This window comes from Rattus norvegicus, chromosome 4 (assembly GCF_036323735.1).
Source record: "Rattus norvegicus strain BN/NHsdMcwi chromosome 4, GRCr8, whole genome shotgun sequence".
NCBI classification, from domain to species: Eukaryota; Metazoa; Chordata; class Mammalia; order Rodentia; family Muridae; genus Rattus; species Rattus norvegicus.
Genome location: NC_086022.1, coordinates 110,922,887 through 110,942,959, shown reverse-complemented (window position 1 = coordinate 110,942,959; position 20,073 = coordinate 110,922,887). Strand labels below are relative to the sequence as shown.

General features: G+C 37.8%; 1 protein-coding gene across 5 annotated transcripts in view; it reads left to right on the top strand.

Moving 5' to 3' along the window:
* Ctnna2 (catenin alpha 2) overlaps positions 1-20,073 on the top strand; it is a 1,149,087-nt gene that overhangs the window by 1,058,392 nt on the left and 70,622 nt on the right. For all 5 annotated transcript variants that reach the window (NM_001106598.2, NM_001415842.1, NM_001415843.1 and 2 more), the window contains one exon: positions 10,920-11,071. In NM_001106598.2, the coding sequence (NP_001100068.1) occupies positions 10,920-11,071 (152 nt within the window). The remainder of the gene's footprint in view (positions 1-10,919; positions 11,072-20,073) is intronic.

The window sequence follows — 20,073 nt, the reverse complement described above, 5'->3', positions numbered from 1 at the left end:
CTACTAGCACTCACCAACTAAAGGAAAACCTGCAAAAGGCAAGGTATCAATTTCTAGCAATGCATGAAACACAGTATGGACTCAGTGCCCTGGGGTACAGGCAGGTCATGCTACTTTGTCATTTCAAAGGTACCCATGACCACGGTCTGTGTTGGTGCCTGTGAAGTAGGAGAGGGGACTGTGAATGTTGTCAAATACTGGGTTGGTAGCAAGCATGTATTTATTTCATAAACTAAAGCAGTGATATGACCCATCACTTATATTCCTTCAAGAGGAAAGACACTATGGCGACACCATGTACTTGACCAGAAGAATAAGAAAACCATGCTGAGAGTTGCTCACTGGGAGGCAAGTGGTTGTGCATTGCTAGAGACCTTGTGAAATAGTTTTGATTAGTTTTGATGTACCCAGGGGGCCTGAGATAGCTCATGTGCATAGGATCTAGGGAATGCTATTTGTCATGGTCAAATGACATCCCTTCCTGGTTTGCTTTTCTATTTCACTTGCTTTCTTATGTCTTCCTTCTCTGTGAAATTCTAACCCTCTACCACATCAGCCAATTCCACTTCTCTTTTTCCGTAGAGCATCAATCATTTATTTGGCTCCTTTGTAATGCCCAGCATTTCAAACTCCCTAATTTATGCATTTTTATAATACATGTCTATACATGTTTTTCTTGTTCTCTCTGCCCTCTGCACATCTTTCTACCTGTGCACATGTATTAATTTTAATCAAATTTTAACCCCTTGAGATCTGAAACCATCTGCTCATCTCCCGCAGTTTGGATGGGAGTTGAAGCTGAAAATTGTTTATTGATATAAACTTAAAACCATAGTAAAACGGTGCTTGTTTGCAGAGACGTTTTATCTTTTCTTTTAAAATTACATATTTAATGATCAGAATCGGAATCTTTAAAATCATGCGTAAGAAATTCTCAGCCAGTGTTTCACTGCATCTTAATGCAATCTAAGTATTTAAACCTCGCAGATGCCAAATTAAACTGTGTTTATCAAGCTAGGTTTTGACGAACACTGTAAGCTAAATCAGGCTCTGCATTCAACTCTTTATTCAATATTCCTCAAGGTTCAGAATTAAATGTGCCATCCTTCCTCCTGGAGTTATAAACCATTTGTGATTATTTTTGAAATGCTTATTTTAAACTATACGAAAACCTTCCAAGCAAGCAGTTTCTTTCCTTGGGGAAAGGAATTTGTGTCTAGACAAGAGCAGATGGATGCGCCCCGATTCTCGCAGGGTAGTCGCCGTGAATGGAATTTAGAATTACTTTTTTTTTGTGTGTGGTTTTCTTCTTCTAGGCAGTCCTTTTTCATCTTTTATCAAACAATTCAGCTCATGGGTTATGTATGGCCTTCTGGAACTCGGATTTGGTTTTGATGTTTGAAATGTACATTATAATTTTCTAAACATGAATGTATGAAAATGGCAGCCTTTAGGAACTCCCACTGAGAGAACAGATGACTGACACTGATGAAAGGAAGCCCAAAGAGGATCTGCTAGAGGAGGACTGGCTAGGCTGGTGATTGTGGTTATCTGGAAAGGTAGAAATAGTTGATGAATAATTTGTGAGGGAATAAGGAATAGACTCAATTGGGCCACTTTACCCATGTTCCTGAAATCTGACAATAGGTGTCTTCCAGAGAAAGGGAAAGGGAGAGGGAGAGGGAGAGGGAGAGGGAGAGGGAGAGGGAGAGGGAGAGGGAGAGGGAGAGGGAGAGGGAGAGGGAGAGGGAGAGGGAGAAGGAGACGGAGACGGAGACGGAGACGGAGACGGAGACGGAGACGGAGACGGAGACGGAGACGGAGACGGAGACGGAGACGGAGACGGAGACGGAGACGGAGACGGAGACGGAGACGGAGACGGAGAGAAGCCATAGTCACCTATGAGTGAAGTACTGAATTTAGACAAGTACTTCAGTTTTGTTTCCACATTGCCTTTTCCATATGTTTAAAAAGGATTAGAAGTAATTGATTTAATAGTTAAATTATATCAATTAAGATATAGCATGTAACTACAGTGGTATAAGTTAGAGATAGGTAGAAGTAATTTTACATGAGTCTCAGATCAAATGGGCAAGTTTTCTTGGAAATGATATTTTGTTTGAGCTGAAGGAACTGTGTGAATTCTTCCTTTGTGTTTTGTAAGCCATCATTGTTTTTCCAAAAGTAAACACTGAAACGTTCTTTCTCTCATGAACCTGATGAGGTCATAACCAAACACAATATTTAGTATTGTCCATGGCAATCAAGATAAGACAAAAAGCTATGAGAGAATGGTTTTACAGTGTCTGGAGGTAGATGTATAGAAAATCCTTTATTAAAAATGAGCATCCACAGGGTGACACTGGTCCAAGAGAAGAGAGAAGCAATAGTTGAGATACCTTTATTTTTAAGATAAACTATGCCAGCTCCAATTTTCATATTGTGTGTGTGTGCATGTGTGTGTGCGTGTGTTCCAAATGTGTATATGTGTCCACAGAGGCAAAAGAAACACTCAGATACCCTGGAGCTGGTGTTACTGGTGGATGTGAGCTGCCTGACAGAGGTGTAGGCAAAGGAAGTTTTCCTAACTGCCTCTGCAACTTCTAACCTGCCTCTCTGCCTCTATAATTTCAGTGTGTCCCCAACTGAAGTCCAGGTTAGTTCAGAATCAAATATCAGGGTTAATTATGAAAAAGTGCTTGGAATAGCCAAATATACCCTAAATACAGATTAAGTGTAGCTTCTGCAATTAACAAAATGTAACACACCTGCTAGCTACCATTTACTAGTAGTTTTCCTTTGGGCAAAGCATATAGTGTATAGGCTAGTTATTACTGTATACTGTATTTATCAACCCCAATTTAGTCCTTTTTGTACTGTGATTACAGTGTCATAGTATCTGTCATAGTATCTGTGAGTTGTGGAATTGCAGTAAGTTTGTTATGGACCAGCCCTCAGGAATCTCTGAGGAGCCTGAGGTCAAGGTGTTGCTCTTGCTGTGTCAGTTCATGAATTGATAAGTAAAAGATGCACATGGTGTGGGGACACCCCTAGATTTGTGTTTCCCTTGAGACATCACATCTTTGCATCTGTTAACCACAGGATTCTCTAAGTCCTTTGCCATTGCAGCCTATTCTAAACGGCTCATGTCTTAATTAGGATATCTATTTTGATAAAACACATAAACAATTTGTGAGGAAAAGGATTTATTTTATCTTACACTTCCACATCTAATCTATCATTGAAGGGAATCTGGGCAGAAACCTGGTAGCAGGAACTGAAGCAGAAGTCATGGGGAAAGAGTATGTTGTGACTTACTGGTAATAGCTTACATGGTCTGCTTTCTTACACTACTCAGGACCATCTCCCCAGGGTGATTACACAGTTAATGGAATGGGCCCTCATCTGTCAATTAGTAATCAAGAAAATGCCCTATACACTCGCCTATAGTTAATCTGACGAAAACATTTTCTCAATTGAGGCTCCCCTTTCCAGGTAACTTTATCTTGTATCAGTTGACAAAAATCTATGCAGTTGGGGCAGCTCACCAGAAAACATCTGACTTTATTCAGAATAATCATCCTAAAGAACAAGGAAGAGAAGTAAGCTGGACATTTAGCTGTTTGTTTAAATTTGTCTCAGAAGTTCTGCATTATGTCCTTTGTTATATTCTGTTGACTACAGAAATGTTAGTGGTTCCAGCCCATGCTCACATTTGAGAGACAGAAACATTAAGAGAGGATGTTGGGCGGGGGCTTTCTTAGATCCTGCCTTATCACACACATATAGTAAGTGTATACTGGTGTGAGACACAATGATGAATAACATGTATGGAAAAAAATCCAATTAACATGAACTATATAGCAACTTATTCAGTTTTTGGACCTATATATATATATATGTGTGTGTGTGTGTGTGTGTGTGTGTGTGTGTGTGTGTGTGTGTATGTGTATATATGTATATATATATATTGGTGGATTGTGTTTAAAAGGGAAAAAATTAAATTAACAGAGCTAGACAGTAAAGTAAGGAAAGGTTAAGATTGGCTTAATGAGATTAAAAAAGGGTTTCTAGAAGAAAATAGACAGAATGTTTGCAGAAATAAAACGTGCATGTAATTAAGAAGTCACAATGTGTATGTCAAAGGAAGAAAACATTATTACCCTTTTTTAGGAAAAATCACATTATCCTTGGTGTAGAGATTAACAATTAATTATATGGAGTTGTAGGAGAGCCTACATAGCCAACCAGCATAAAAGGTACAACTGATTGCAGTATGCAGAATCAAACCTAGTTTTCCAGAACTTGGAAAAAACTGTAGTCTTCAAGTATTTTGGCACTCCAAGAATCCATTTCCACTGACAGGGGGCTCCATCTGTTCTCTGTGGAGCTCATGGGTCCATACGTACATGTAGAAATAAAACAGTATTCATAAGGAAGGTTTATAGATTTAATCATTTTGACCTATTGTAATCAGCAGAAGGTGTGTCAGTGTCAAAATTCTTAAAAGGATTCTGACCTCATGATTTCGAAGGTTATCTTTGTTGGCTGAGGTTGGGGCTTCCTCTGAAAGTTTTCCAATGATACAGAATTATGAAGAGCTTAACTAATGTCATGGGTATGAGTCATCTATAGTTTTTGACTAGGGTTAAGAGTATTTATTGACAGGCCACAGGTGTGGCTTCATGCTTCTACAAAGGTGATAACTTTGAACTTCAGACTCAAATTAACTTCTCACCACATGTTTCACAGATAGGCATGAACCACGGAAGCACCAAAGCCATGTTCCCTCAGGCGAAGTTAGACCCTTGGTGTTTTTAGCCTCTCCTAGCATGTAATTGTGGATGATTGAATTTTCACTTGACAATATCTAATAGAAGCTGTTTTGAAACTGGATGTTTCCACTCCTTGGACACTTTCACACAGTTCTGTGTTAGAGGGAATACTCATTGGCCCCAAGAAGTCTCCCCCAGTTAATATTTTACAGCCTCATTTACTCTGGTATGAACATGGTTAGTATCTTTGGTCAGGAAGTATATTGTACTATGCAATACACTGTACAATATAGTGGAGAGAATTACATTTATATCCTTGCCCTAAAATTTTTTTCTTGTTGCATATTCACATCTACCAAGCTAGGTGTGTTTCTTTGTCTACTTTCTTTATATTTTGTAATAAGTTTGTCCAAAGAAAGCACTCCCATTGTGTGGACTGACACAAATACTATCCTAGATGACCCTTCTCTATATAGATTCACCTGTTTGGTCTTAGCAAATTAATCAAGGACAGAAGTGGGAATCTTTTTCCTTGTCATGATGAACCTTCTTCCAGGGAAGCTTAATCCTGAAAGCCTTCTAAGCTCAATTTTCTGGAAGGGCCCCCGCACTAAACTAGGACTACTACTATCAAGTTCTCTCATGGTCCTGAAAAATATTTGTTGAGATTATGAATCCATATAGAATTATGAACATCAGAAATGAGTAGGAAATATGGGGAAAACTACTTGTTTTGTCTTAGAAATACTTATACACAAAAGAATTCTTCACTCCACCACTCATTTATGGTTCTCATTTTTGCTTCTTGACTGAGTAGTTTCTCCATGCTGCAAAAGTATGACAGAGGCTTAGGGTGAAAAAATCGGGGAGGAGTCAGGCAAACTAATGGACATACAGAAACACCCATTTCCATGTCCCGTCTACTATGATAGTGGGTGCATGTTTTCAGATGTCTAGGGATTATAGAAGGTTTCAGAACAACAATTAAACTAGAGTTTAAGGCAACGTTTACCTAAGCAGGGGGAAGGAAAGGGATGTATTTATGTTTGAGAGAATAAATTCTTATGGACAAAGAATCAGCATGACTCCCCCTCCCCCTGCTGTGCCCTATTTGACAATAAGCATAACTGAGTCTAATTGCAACATTTGGATATGCGTAGGGTGAGGTGATATGATCCAACCAGAGAAACAAGTAGACAGTATTCAAACACCAGATGCCTAGATGCACATGTATTATTGGAGATCCTTGTAAAGTCGAAGACTGGAGCAAAGATTTGCTTAGTTCCTCAGAAACAATGGGCGGTCTGGCAGTGCTTCTCTCTCGTATCCAGTTAACCTTGTTCTTTTCCCTCATGACTGTCAGGAGCTCACACGGTAGTGCAGCTTGTCATGCCTGTAAACAGAATCACCCTGTGCTTCGAAACTTCACCTCTTGGACCCACTTGGGAAGGTTCATTTCCAAAGTCATCAGCCATGGTTTAGATCTCAACCAGCACTGGAACAGAATGACCTTCATTTTTATATGCAATATTAAATCCCCTTCCTTTCCTTTTAGATGGTCATTATTTTGCTGCCCAGTATGCACTGTACAGGCAAAAGTGTAGCTAGAATCTAACTTTACTTTTAACTTTGATCACCCTTTCAGGGCAAAAGCTATTAAGAACAGTTCAGCATGCTGATAAATAATTGCAAAGTGGTGTCTACATTTTTGGGTGCAATTCACAAAGAAGAAAGCTTCTAATTATATAAACCTACATCAGCAACTCTGTTGATATATGAAGCGAGAATCACAGAGGCAGTGTTAAGCCTTGTCCTAATTAGATAGAAGTGAGGCCAGTGTCACTTCTGACTTTTAATTTTTTTAATCTCAATATTACTTCTGCAGTGAGGATATATTTTATACACTATCAAGATGTTCAAAGAATCCATAGTTAGACTGAGAGCCTCGGGTCCAGCTATCAAGGATCATTGTTCTATTAAGTCCTTGCTTTCCTAACTTAGGACTTTAGATAAAGTAGGAGGAAAGCAAGTTAGGAAAGAGGAATGGGGTAATGACAGAGCTATGTTAAAGAGAAATGGCAACTGGCCAAGTCCCGAGTGAATAAACATAGGAATGGAGCACAGATAAAGTAGTTCTGCTCTCTCCCAAACCATTTGAACCTTAGAAAATTGATTTTCATAAAAGTAACTATTTCTCTCTTCTCTGACAATACTAGGGCCAGCAACATGGCCATTCACTCCAGTGATCTACCATCCAAGCCTCAGAAGAGATCTTTGTTGCCCCATTCAAAGACTATCCCTCAATAGGGAGGCAAAGTTTAGAACAGAGGCAGAAGGAACACCCATTCAGAGCCTGTGCCACATGTGGTCCATACATATACAGCCACCCAAATAGCCTAGTGAGAGCACCAGTGGAAGGGAAAGCCCTTGGTCCTGCCAAGACTGAACAGTGATTGTTGGGGGGGAGGGTGGTAATGGGGGGAGGATGGGGAGGGGAAGCCCATATAAAAGGGGAGAGGGAGGTGTTGGGGGATGTTGGCCCGGAAACCGTGAAGGGGAATAATAATCGAAATGTAAATAAGAAATACTCAAGTTAATAAAAAAAAGACTATCCCTCATTATGAATAGCACCTTTATAAAGTTATTTCATATATATATATATGAAATTACACATTTAGTGAGACTTTTTGAATATAGCTTCTGATATACCTAGGATTTAGTTAAGTATTTAGGGATAAGAAAGTCTTTCTCCTCCCTCTCTCTATCCCTATCTGTCTGCTGTCTGCTTGTCTCTCTGTGTCCCTGACTGTCTGTCTGTTTTCTCTCTCTCTCTCTTTCTCTCTCTCTCTCTCCCTCCCTCCCTCTCTCTCTCTCTCTCTCTCTCTCTCTCTCTCTCTCTCTCTCTGTGTGTGTGTGTGTGTGTGTGTGTGTGTGTGTGTGTGTGTGTAAAAACAACAATTAATAAAGAAGAGGCCCTGGATTTCAAAAAAAGAGCAAGGATGGGTATATGGAAGAATTTGGAGGGAGAAAAGGGAAGGAGGAAATGATGCAATCACAAAATATACAATAAGTAATTTTTATAAAGTAACCTCTGTACATCTTATTATTTTATTTTATTGTTTCTTTTGGGCCTGACCATAGCTAGATCAAGTCTTATCATCATTTTCTAGCTTCCATTACTTTTTAAGAATAACTTTGCACAGATGAAGAAAAGTTGCCATTTTCTGTTAGACTCAGAAAAGGTATTCATGGTGATAGAGATGTGTCTGTGGAGGTTGGAGTCTAAGTAGCAAGCATTACCTTACTCAACCATCTAGCTGGCATTTATTAATATGGAGAACTGCATGCTGGTTCATTTACAATTCCTTAGCAACTTCCTCACTTTAATAACATTGATCAGACTGCTTTGCATTATATAGTGGCCCATAAAATAGAATTTTATTTTTTTCACACCCTTATTCTATCTACAAAGAGATACATGCTTTACAGACTAACTTTAATTCCTTTAAAAATGTTTGAACTATAAAAAGATCTAGAAAAAGAACAGAACAGAGGCTAATATACGAGATACAATCTTTTCTCCTTAAAGGGAAACACTATATTTAAGATAGGATATAACTTTTCAGAGTATGCATGGCACACAGAAATGCATGCATGTTTAAATAGTGTACTGTATTCTTTTGTGCATGTTTTTATGATCTCCCAAGTGATTATCTTGTTTCATTTTTCTTTTCTCACACAAGCTTTAGGACTTTATTACATTAGCTGTCTCTTTATTTCTGCGTTCTGCTCCATTTGTACTACACAGATGCAGTGCTCACACACCTAGAGCAAGCATCTCATGGTACTTACTCTCGACATCAAAACCAGTGTTGTTGGAGCCATCAGGATTAGTCTGAGATGAGGCATATTAACAAGATCCCATGAGAGCAATTATTTTCCATTTCAGTTCTTGTATAAGCTCTGCTTCTCAACTCTTAGATCACTTCATGTAAAATGACATAGCCACAGAGCCCCAAAAGAGATTTCTTATGACTCCAGGGTATGAGTGATTAGCCAGCCTAGTCTGCATTTCTATAGAGGCTGATATTTGGCTATTGCCTAGATTATGACCTGTTCACTTGGTTGGGAGTAAAATGAATCATTTTACCATACTTCATGGTAGTGGTGGTCAAGATGATGTATTTTCAGTCCTACCTACAGTAGATAGGTTTTTTCTGTCCACATTTTCATAGTGATGTCATGCTTCAAACTTTTTTCCCTGTTAAGTGTGAAATAATACCTAATTACTATCATTTCAATTAATGATGTCAAACATATGATTGTGTAATTTATGAGCACATGCAACAAGCATATATGTGGTAGTTAGAGACCACCAACTTGCAAGAGTTGCTTCTCCTCTCATCATGTAGGTCTTAGGGATCAAATCCTGGTCTTACCAAGCCAGAGAGCAGGTACCATTTTCTACTATGTAATCTTATCATCCTGACAGTAGGGCAAACTTTATACATCTAAGTGCTACTAGATGTATATGTACTAAGCTGCATATAAATTTGTAAAATCATTGACTGCCATAAACATGCTAATTTAACCATCAAATATAGTGGAGTTAGTAGAACTCAGAACTTTCTGCTGAAGAAAGAAAGTTATGATTTTATTTAAGTAAAATACCCATTTCTAAATGCCAAATACATATAGAAATACTGTCATATTCTACAAGATGAATTCCAATTATATATATTTTAGTTACATAAAAAATTCATCATTAACACAAAGGGATAATTGGAAGATCTCAGGTTCATGTATGGGTTTTAGGAATAATGGTTTCTAGAATTTTATGTTGAGTTGACATGGAATAATTACACAATTAATGGGGCATAATGTGATGCTCTGATACATATATGCATTTATTATTGATCTAATGAGTATAATTAGAATGCCAATCACTTCAGTTACAATTCATAGTTAAGAATTCAGAATTCTTTCCATGTCAATGCAGTTTAATGGTTATGAAAACCTCAGGTGGTATAGGGCACTAATCCTCATGATTCACCTGGGAAAGGAAAATGGTCCAATTCATAACTTTGGTTTTGATAGTTATTATAGCAATAATGCTTATACCTCCTTTGCCCTGATCTCTCCTCTCCATAAAAAAATCATTTGCCTTTTTCTAGTAGAAGTGTTCTTCTCTAGGAATTATGTACCTAGAGAGGAATTGAGCAGAAGTTCTCAAACAAGAGATTAAAATGAATGTCAAAGTATCCAATAGCCTGAAAATGAGCATAAAGATGAACCAGGCATGAAAACCCAGAAATGGATGCAGACCAATAATAGTATTTCCATTTTACTGTCCTTGTAAATAAAGTGCCTTGTTCTTTTGGCTTTCATCTGTGATAGGAATGGGTTATTATAACAGCTGAGAACATTGAATTATAATTTTCAAGAGTAACAAAATCAGTACCATTTTTCAGATTCTTTCCCAGAATCTCTGTAAGTATTTCAGGTATCCCAGTGAGCTTCCTTTTGCTGACCTCAGAGGCATGTGTACAAATAGAACAAATTACCTTGAGCTCATTGGTCTTCTCTACTATAGGTCTTTCTGCTGAGATATTCTGTTTCCCTTTTGTTCTCTTACATGTTCCCTCCTTCCTCAGCTTCTCTACTGGTTATTTCCTGCATTCCCATCTAAACATCTGCTATTTACTGGCTATGATTAATTAAATGTCAATATTTTCTAAGGGCAGTGTAAGACATATAGTTTTATGTATATTATAATGTCAACTCCAACTATCATATGGACAAAAACATCAGGCTTAAAAGAATTATGAAAATCTGGGAGAACTTTTATGAGTGGGAACTAGCAAAAATGAAACTCAACTCAGGTTATCATAAATGTGGAATCTATACCCATCTGCTAAACTGCCCTACCTCAGATGGCTGACATAAATTTCTTTTTTGAAAATTCTCACCTTGCAAGAAGTAACAGTTTTCTTCCTTTTGTTGTGCTAAGTAACACAGGATCACTGAATTAAACCTATTCGAAATTGGACCAGAAGAACACCACTAGGTTTGCACAAGGACTGGAATGACAGACAACAAAAGGAAAGCTCTCTAATCTACATTTTATTTCCGTTGTTCACCCAGTGATGCCACGCTTTGCTGAACAAGTTGAGGTTGCCATCGAAGCCCTGAGTGCCAATGTCCCTCAACCATTCGAGGAGAATGAGTTCATCGATGCCTCGCGCCTGGTGTATGATGGTGTTCGGGATATCAGAAAGGCTGTGCTGATGATCAGGGTATGTGAGACCTTTATAGCACAGATCTTGTAGACAGTCCCCAAGACGTTCTATGGTTTTCTCAGTTGTAATTGCTCAATGTAATCTGAGAAGGTGTTTGACTCAAAGCATATTCAGACTACGTGGGCTTATTACTTATAAATGGAGGAATGAGTCTTAGTGAGCCTGGCTCAGTAATGAACGCCCTGATAGAAGATGTTCTGGCCCCTTCTGGTATGCACATTTCTGAAGTTTCATATGATTTGGTAGAATCCCTGCTACTTTCCACTTCTGCCCCTTGGAGACAAAGTCTTCACATGAGGATCACCGGACAATCATGAGTTGTTAAGAGAGTGAAGTGTTTTCAGCTTAGTGTGTAAATGTAGCAGCAATACAATGAGTTTATTTCACACACATATCTAGGTAGTCTTGGGTGAAAGCTTTTCCCATCACCTGCCTCACTAGTTTTCCCACTTTTCTGTCAAGTATGTGTGTTTTTATAACTATTGCCTAAATAGTAAACCATACAGTAAACCTAGAAGTCCCACTTTGTAGTTGGTCTAAACATATGATGGTTCTTTTGTAATTTGTTCTCTCCTTCCAAACTATATATGGGTTTATCTCTATGGCCCCTAGCTTACTTCATACAATTTAACTGTTCTGTAATATTTTACCATAGGTTTTACTTTAGTTTTCTGATTTCTTACCTTACTAACCATTTTATACAGAACTCTTCAAGCAATTTCATGAAAATGAAGCTTTTCCTTGAAACAAACTGTATCCAAAGAAAAATAATTGGCAGCAAATATGTAACAGTTATATAATTAAAGCTGAGAGATGAGCTTCTGTAGTATCATCCCAAGGGAACAATGACCAGTATAATCTTAATGAGAAGCATGTTTATTTAATTTTTTAAAATTTGAATACATGTACTATACTAAAAGGTAAAAAAGTAGTAAATGAAGAATTGGACTGATGGCTTGGTGGTTAAGAGCACTTACTGTGCTCCCAGAGGACATGCGTTCAGTTCACATCACCCAGAGTGATTGGTTAACTCTACTTTCAAGTGGTTTGGTTCTCTCCTTTGGCCTCTGCACACACTACACACACGTGGTACACATTCAGTTGAGAAAGCACATGTCCATACTCATACATACAAATAGTGTAAAATGTATCCACAGTGTTAGCATTCTGAAGCTCCACAAGCATCACTTACAGCACTGGTACCTTTACAGATCAATGGCTGAGGTCACCAGACACTCTTCAGTCACCATCTCCACCTGTTTCTGGAACTGACTGATGAAATAAATTCAAAAAGACTAACATCAAGAAAATTCTCTCATGTCATATTAATTATACTTAAACACATAGACTTTAAGTTTGGACTTAGGGTCTTGACTACATTGTCTTTTTAAATTACCCATTTTCCAACTGTGGAATCCTGATCACCGTTCAAGACGTGGATGGTTTTTTTTGCCCATATTTCCTTTTAACAATAAGGACCCCCTTTTCTGAGCACATTCTCTGAGTTCTGCTTGGGGAGAATACTTATCTCACTGTCCCCTTTATGACTCTTACCTTGTTTAGATTGTAAAATTTTTGAAAAGATGGATGTCTTTTGTTGCTACTCCCCACCCCAGTTGGTTTATTTTTTTGGCACGTATTAAGAGAGAGAAGGAGGGATGATGGAGGAGGAGGGAGGGAGGGTGGGGAGAAAGTAGGATGGGGGAGAGAGAGAGAGAGAGAGAGAGAGAGAGAGAGAGAGAGAGAGAGAGAGAGCTTGTACACACTCAGCAGATAGAAAAATGGCAGAGAGAAAAATATAAAGAAATCAGAGTAGGGAGAGAAAGGAGAGTGATCTTTTAAAGTCATTTCCACATTCAGTGCTAACTTTTGAAATAACGTAAGGACCATGAGAGTTATATTTGCCAAGGATTCTGCACTAAACCCCACTATAATCCCCAGACATAGTCCCTCTTTTGCCATTTTTCTGCTTTGTTAGCCTTCACATTTCTTGTGACAACCATTTATCTGGGAGTCTGAGGAGGTTTATAGCTATCATTCAGTTTTTCACTCCTAAGCTATCAAAAATCCACAGTTTTATATAAAATGCCATATCGTCATCACAAACAATGTCATTCCCCTATCTCAACATTTTAAAAAAACGTGCTGCAAATTTAGAAATAGAGATGTGTACAATGGATATAAACTGTTATTTTTACACTCCTTGTCCATTCAGCACTCAAATGGTTTTTTTATATTTAAGTAATTTCATGGCCTCATTTTTAGTGTAATTATTTAATTTATAGGACTCAGAAAATTCTATTGTGCAAGGGAAGTATAATTGGGAAAAGGACTTTTCCTGACAGCTGACATGACTGTGTAACCACTTCCCAAATTGCTGATTTTACTTTACAGAAAAATAGAAATCTCTTTTAAAATTATTTAAAATGTGATAACTATAGGAAGGACTATGATGAATCAAATTCTTGGTCACCCACTCTCTAAGCAAACAGCACCTATTTAATGGGAATGTTGGTATGTGTGAGCTCCAGGCTAGTTGTAGACAGACCTCAGATGTAGACAAAGTTTGCACATCCCAGGTTTCAGCCTCATTATTCAAGGTGACACATCTGCCATGAAACAGATCTTTCTCCTTATTTCATGAGCCCATTGTCCATTTGCCTCTTAATGAAATTTACCCTCTGTGATGGGCAGATATGTAGAAGCCTTCTTGTTATCTTCAAAGGACACTTGAAAAATAAATATACAAACCAGAAAGACCATGAGACACCAATCTCCTCACCCGCAGTACTTATGTTTAAGTATTCATCCTGAATAATCAGTTCAGTTGGACTGAGTCAGTGCTTTTAGGAGAAATGCATGGTTAGGATTATGAATATTATATATATATAGTATTGAAAGTCATTCAAATTTAACTTAAAGATTAATTTTAAAGTGATTAAAAATTTTAAAAGTAACTATCACACACACACACACACACACACACACACACACACACACACACACACACATATCCTAAAGGCACCATGCTTCAAAAATATCACTGAGGTATTAGAATCAAATTCATCAACAGGAGCACAGACTCACATTGGAAAATAGTTTATCTGATGTGGGTGTTCTCTCTGTGAAGCATGTTACAAACTACATGATTTAGGAACATTCAGTTCACCACTACCTTTGCAAATGTTCGCCAAACTTTCAGCACTGCTTTTCCTTACCATTTTAAACCAAGAAATTGTTAGCCCAAACCACGTCATAGAACTGTACTAAATAGTCCATAGAAAGAAGATTTGATTTGTTTATAAGATGAGTGTTCAAAACTAAAGAAAGCCCTATCATGTTTTAGCTTAGGAAGGGAATAGCTTAGTATCGGGGAATAATTTCAAATTATTGATTTCTAAGAGAGCATTACAAATAAGCTCTGGTGAGGAGAAAGATTCATAAATGAGGAATTTGCAGATAATGAAGATGAAACACACACTTAAGGTATTTTTTATTTGCTGGACAATGGTAGCTCACACCTTTAATCCCAGCACTCAGAAGGCAGAGGCACATGGATTTCTGTGAGTTCGAGGCCAGCCTAGTCTAAGTTTCTGGGTAGTCCAGAGTGAGTTTCAGGACATACTTTTTATTTACTCTTGGAAGTTTAGATGAGTAAAGGCATAAGGATTTAGTATGGAAATTAAGTGTAATGGGTTAGATAATATCTTGGTGTGGAGACATTTACATCAAACATTTAGCTGTCTTATACAACATCTTCCTATGAAATGATCTCCTTCCTTTGATTATTTATCTATGGTGATTTCAATGGCATGTCAAGGAAATAGTAGGGCCTGAGACTGAGGCTTGATGAAGGTCTGAATTTCACTGTGGCTCTCATGTACTGTGTACTAAAGTTGGAGCATTATTAAACATTTAAAGTTTTTGAGGGTAATACGGAGGTATCTCTTAGGTTGTATATAAAATATTTGCTGGGGTAGTTCATAGTTTAACCATTAGCTTAGGACATGCATGTTGATGACATGATCTACTTGTATAGCTGAGTATACACGATATGATAAAATGTCATCTTCAGAATCAATGAGGTCCATTTCATTCTATTATTTAAATAAATATTAAAATGTTAGTTGGGTGATATAAATAGATTAGTTAGTTATTGGGCCAAGTGGGTTAATCAACAGAACTGTTAGAGATTTTTTTTATTTTATTATTTTTTCAGATCAGGCATTATGAAAACATTAAGGAGATCACAGGGTTGCTATGAAGCAATGAAGAATAAAATTTGTAGTTTAGCTGTCATTTGGGGTCATCAGCTAATTATCTTCTCTACAAACAGAAGAAACAATGTCATGGCTAAAGAAAAAATCTCTCATAAACTTAGTATTTAGCAAGTCTCCCACAAATATTTCTTCTTATCATTGTGCTCATCTGAGGTTTATTATAGTTGTTTAATAATGTGGAATTTACTAGAGAAGTCAACAATATTGAAAGGTTAGTACTTTGAGTCAAAATATTTCTCATAACTAGCAAACAGTAGGCAGAGAGCTACTCCTATATCTTGTTTTACTTTGTGTCAGACAATCATAGTCCTGTGTAGATCCTAACTTTTTTTTAACCTAACACCATTAGTGATAAATAGCTTATGTTCTTCTTAAGGAGTTATAAAATATCCCATACTGCAAGATCTATCACATAATACAAAAGTAAACAGAACAAATTTTCTTTCCTATGTGTACTGAGAATAAACAGATATATTTAATGCCAAATATAGTAGTATGGAAGAAACAGAAACATGAACATGTCTGTACCTGTGTCTGAACATTGTGTATGGGAGATAGAGCTCATAGTGAGAACTGGTTTTATGGAGACAATGTCAGAATGAACCAGAACATATTTGCAACAGGGCCTCTTTTTTTCCAGAGACAAAGCTTTGTAATTAGTCCATTTGGGAAGCTGTGGAAACTGACGAACCACATAGAAGAAATGGAAGACTTAGGAGAGTTCTGAACAAAGACTTGATACTTTCTTTTTCTTTTTTTTTTTTTATTAACTTGAGTATTACTTATATACATTTCGAGTGTTATTCCCTTTCCCGGTATCCGGGCAAACATCCCCCTCCCCCCTCCCCTTCCTTATGGGTGTTCCCCTCCCAACCCTCCCCCCATTGCCGCCCTCCCCCCAACAGTCTAGTTCACTGGGGGTTCAGTCTTAGCAGGACCCAGGGCTTCCCCTTCCACTGGTGCTCTTACTAGGATATTCATTGCTGCCTATGAGGTCAGAGTCCAGGGTCAGTCCATGTATAGTCTTTAGGTAGTGGCTTAGTCCCTGGAAGCTCTGGTTGCTTGGCATTGTTGTACATATGGGGTCTCGAGCCCCTTCAAGCTCTTCCAGTTCTTTCTCTGATTCCTTCAACGGGGGTCCTATTCTCAGTTCAGTGGTTTGCTGCTGGCATTCGCCTCTGTATTTGCTGTATTCTGGCTGTGTCTCTCAGGAGCGATCTACATCCGGCTCCTGTCGGTCTGCACTTCTTTGCTTCATCCATCTTGTCTAATTGGGTGGCTGTATATGTATGGGCCACATGTGGGGCAGGCTCTGAATGGGTGTTCCTTCAGTCTCTGTTTTAATCTTTGCCTCTCTCTTCCCTGCCAAGGGTATTCTTGTTCCCCTTTTAAAGAAGGAGTGAAGCATTCACATTTTGATCATCCGTCTTGAGTTTCATTTGTTCTAGGTATCTAGGGTAATTCAAGCATTTGGGCTAATAGCCACTTATCAATGAGTGCATACCATGTATGTCTTTCTGTGATTGGGTTAGCTCACTCAGGATGATATTTTCCAGTTCCAACCATTTGCCTACGAATTTCATAAAGTCGTTGTTTTTGATAGCTGAGTAATATTCCATTGTGTAGATATACCACATTTTCTGTATCCATTCCTCTGTTGAAGGGCATCTGGGTTCTTTCCAGCTTCTGGCTATTATAAATAAGGCTGCAATGAACATAGTGGAGCACGTGTCTTTTTTATATGTTGGGGCATCTTTTGGGTATATGCCCAAGAGAGGTATAGTTGAATCCTCAGGCAGTTCAATGTCCAATTTTCTGAGGAACCTCCAGACTGATTTCCAGAATGGTTGTACCAGTTTGCAATCCCACCAACAACGGAGGAGTGTTCCTCTTTCTCCACATCCTCGCCAGCATCTGTTGTCCCCTGAGTTTTTGATCATAGCCATTCTCACTGGTGTGAGGTGAAATCTCAGGGTTGTTTTGATTTGCATTTCCCTTATGACTAAAGATGTTGAACATTTCTTTAGGTGTTTCTCAGCCATTTGGCATTCCTCAGCTGTGAATTCTTTGTTTAGCTCTGAACCCCATTTTTTAATAGGGTTATTTGTTTCTCTGCGGTCTAACTTCTTGAGTTCTTTGTATATTTTGGATATAAGGCCTCTATCTGTTGTAGGATTGGTAAAGATCTTTTCCCAATCTGTTGGTTGCCGTTTTGTCCTAACCACAGTGATACTTTTTTTTCAGATCTAGATTGGACCTCTTTGACAATGCTGGTGAGAATACAGTATACAAAGTAAGAGTCTCAGTACTCAGTGGAAAGATCACTTAGGATGCTCTCACAGCAACCCCTTGGTCAATTAGTCCCAACTTGGGAGAGTTTTTGTTGTTGATTTGTTGGTGTTTGGTTGATATTGGTTTTAGATTTCTAATTTTAGTTATTTTTATTTTTTGTTCATAATCCACTTTAGTGTTATACATTGCTTTTGGGAAGTTATTTCTTGTAACTCACACAAATTAGCCAGTCAACTTGAACATTCCATCTATTCTTTCAATGGAACTCTCACATGCATGTGAAACTCTTTTTAAAAAGTGCTCCTTAATATATTTTTCTTATATGTACAAGTAAAACAATTCTAAACCCATTCACATCCCATTTTGTTTCAGTAGCTATGCATTTGGCTTCTTTACTAGTGCTAAGAATCAGAGCTCTGCAACTGTTATGTGGTATGTCTTTAATGTTCCTTTCAGACATAGAAAATAGATTGGGGATGATCAAAAGTATTTTATAAAAAAGACATATGTTCACAGCCCAATAGAAAGATTGTGGTAGATCCAGGACACTGAGATGTGACACTCAGTGCCCATGGTGATATTCTGATTCTACTGAAAAGACTTCCTTCAAAATAACAAGTTGTGTAATTGAAGTTTGAGTTTCAAGTCTCTAGTTTCCACTCAGTGGAACACACATGCTCTTAAAACTTCATCTAATAATATACAACTTATTCCTTTGGGACCACTTCTAAATCATCTATAGCTTACCATGTATTCTTTAGTTTGTGGAGGTCATTGCCCAACAGAAAAAAAAGTCAGAAGCCTGTGCACTCACAGAACTATTTATAGATTCAACCTGTATGGTTTTGGTCTTGTTCAAGAGACACAAAAATATTTCACGTTTATCCATTTGCCTGTGATATTTGTGATCGTGAAGATAGTGGGTTCCTCAATTTCTTTCTACCAATTGCTAATGGGGATACTTAAGATATTTTGTTTGAAGGTTACCCTAGTTTCATTTATGTGGCTATGATAAAATATTCAACAAGAGATGAGTCATGATTAAATGGCTCACAATTCCATGTTATAGTCCATTAATGAAGGGAAGTCAAGGCAGAAACTTAAGCAGCTAGTTATGTCTGAAATCATTAATAAAAAGAAATAAGTGCAAGTTAGCTTACTTGCTTGCTCTGTGGTGGCTTTCTCTTGTCTTACAATGTTCAGGACTTTCTACTTACTGAATAGTGCTACCTAAAATGGGATGACTCTTCACATATCAATTAAAAAAAGACAATATCGAACTTAATCTGGATTATTTCATTTCTCATTAAGAATCTCTTCCTGGTGAGCGCAAAGTCTCTGACATACTTCATACATCCATAAAATAGTAGTTGAGTGTATTTCATTATGTTATACAAATTAAATTCAGCAGTTGACTGGTCGCCCCACAGTGTGGGGTAAATGACGATAGATAGCTGCTATTATTGTTATTATTGCTATTAGGTGTTATGTTTTATTAAGCATACTGATTATCATTATCATTTATGTATTTGTTCATTTTTTTATATTTTGCAAAGCAATTTCATATACATCTGTGTTTAGGAGTTCTACAAGGCAAGAACGAAAAATGGCAATTATAGCATTCATTTTATGACCAAGGAGATATCAAAGCAACAAAATGGAATCATTTTCCAAAGACTTATAGCTAGCGAGTGGAATACAAAATCAGAACCCCTGGGCCTACATCAAGATATTTTATTTTAGTGTGTGTGTGTGTGTGTGTGTGTGTGTTTGTGGGTGTGTGTGCGCGCGCGTGTACGCGTGTGCCTGTGTGTGTGTGTGTGTGTGTGTGTGTGTAGGCATGTTTATGGGTACACATGCCTATTGTCCACAGTTCAATCTCAGCTGTCTGCCTTTATTGCTTTTTACTTTATTTATTTATTTTTAGACAAAGTCTTTCATTGAACCCAAAGCTTGCAATTTTGGCTAGACTGGCTCACTTGCCATGCATAGGAATCCTCCTACCTCCACCTCCCAGGTCTTTGGGTTGCAGATTTATTATATAACTAAACCCAGGTTTTAACAAGTAGCATTTTATTTAATTTTTTGAAAACTTATAAAGAGCTATTGATCAGATGTACTACTCCAATTCCTACCCTCTAGGTTCTTTCAAACGTATCTCCCTCCAAACTTTATGCCATCTATCATCATCATCATCATCATCAATTATAATTTCTGATTATGATTAGAGCTGATTATCTACATGTGGGTCTATCTGTTGGGGCGTGGGCTACCTATTATTTGTGACATTCCCAAAGAAAAATGAGTGGTTGTCCTTCCCTTAGCTGCTATCAACTGCCAGTACCTCCTGCACTATCGGTATGCCTTGGAAGCTCCTCTTCCTTAAATGCCTGATTTTCTGTAGATCTTGTATAGGCAGCTACAGTA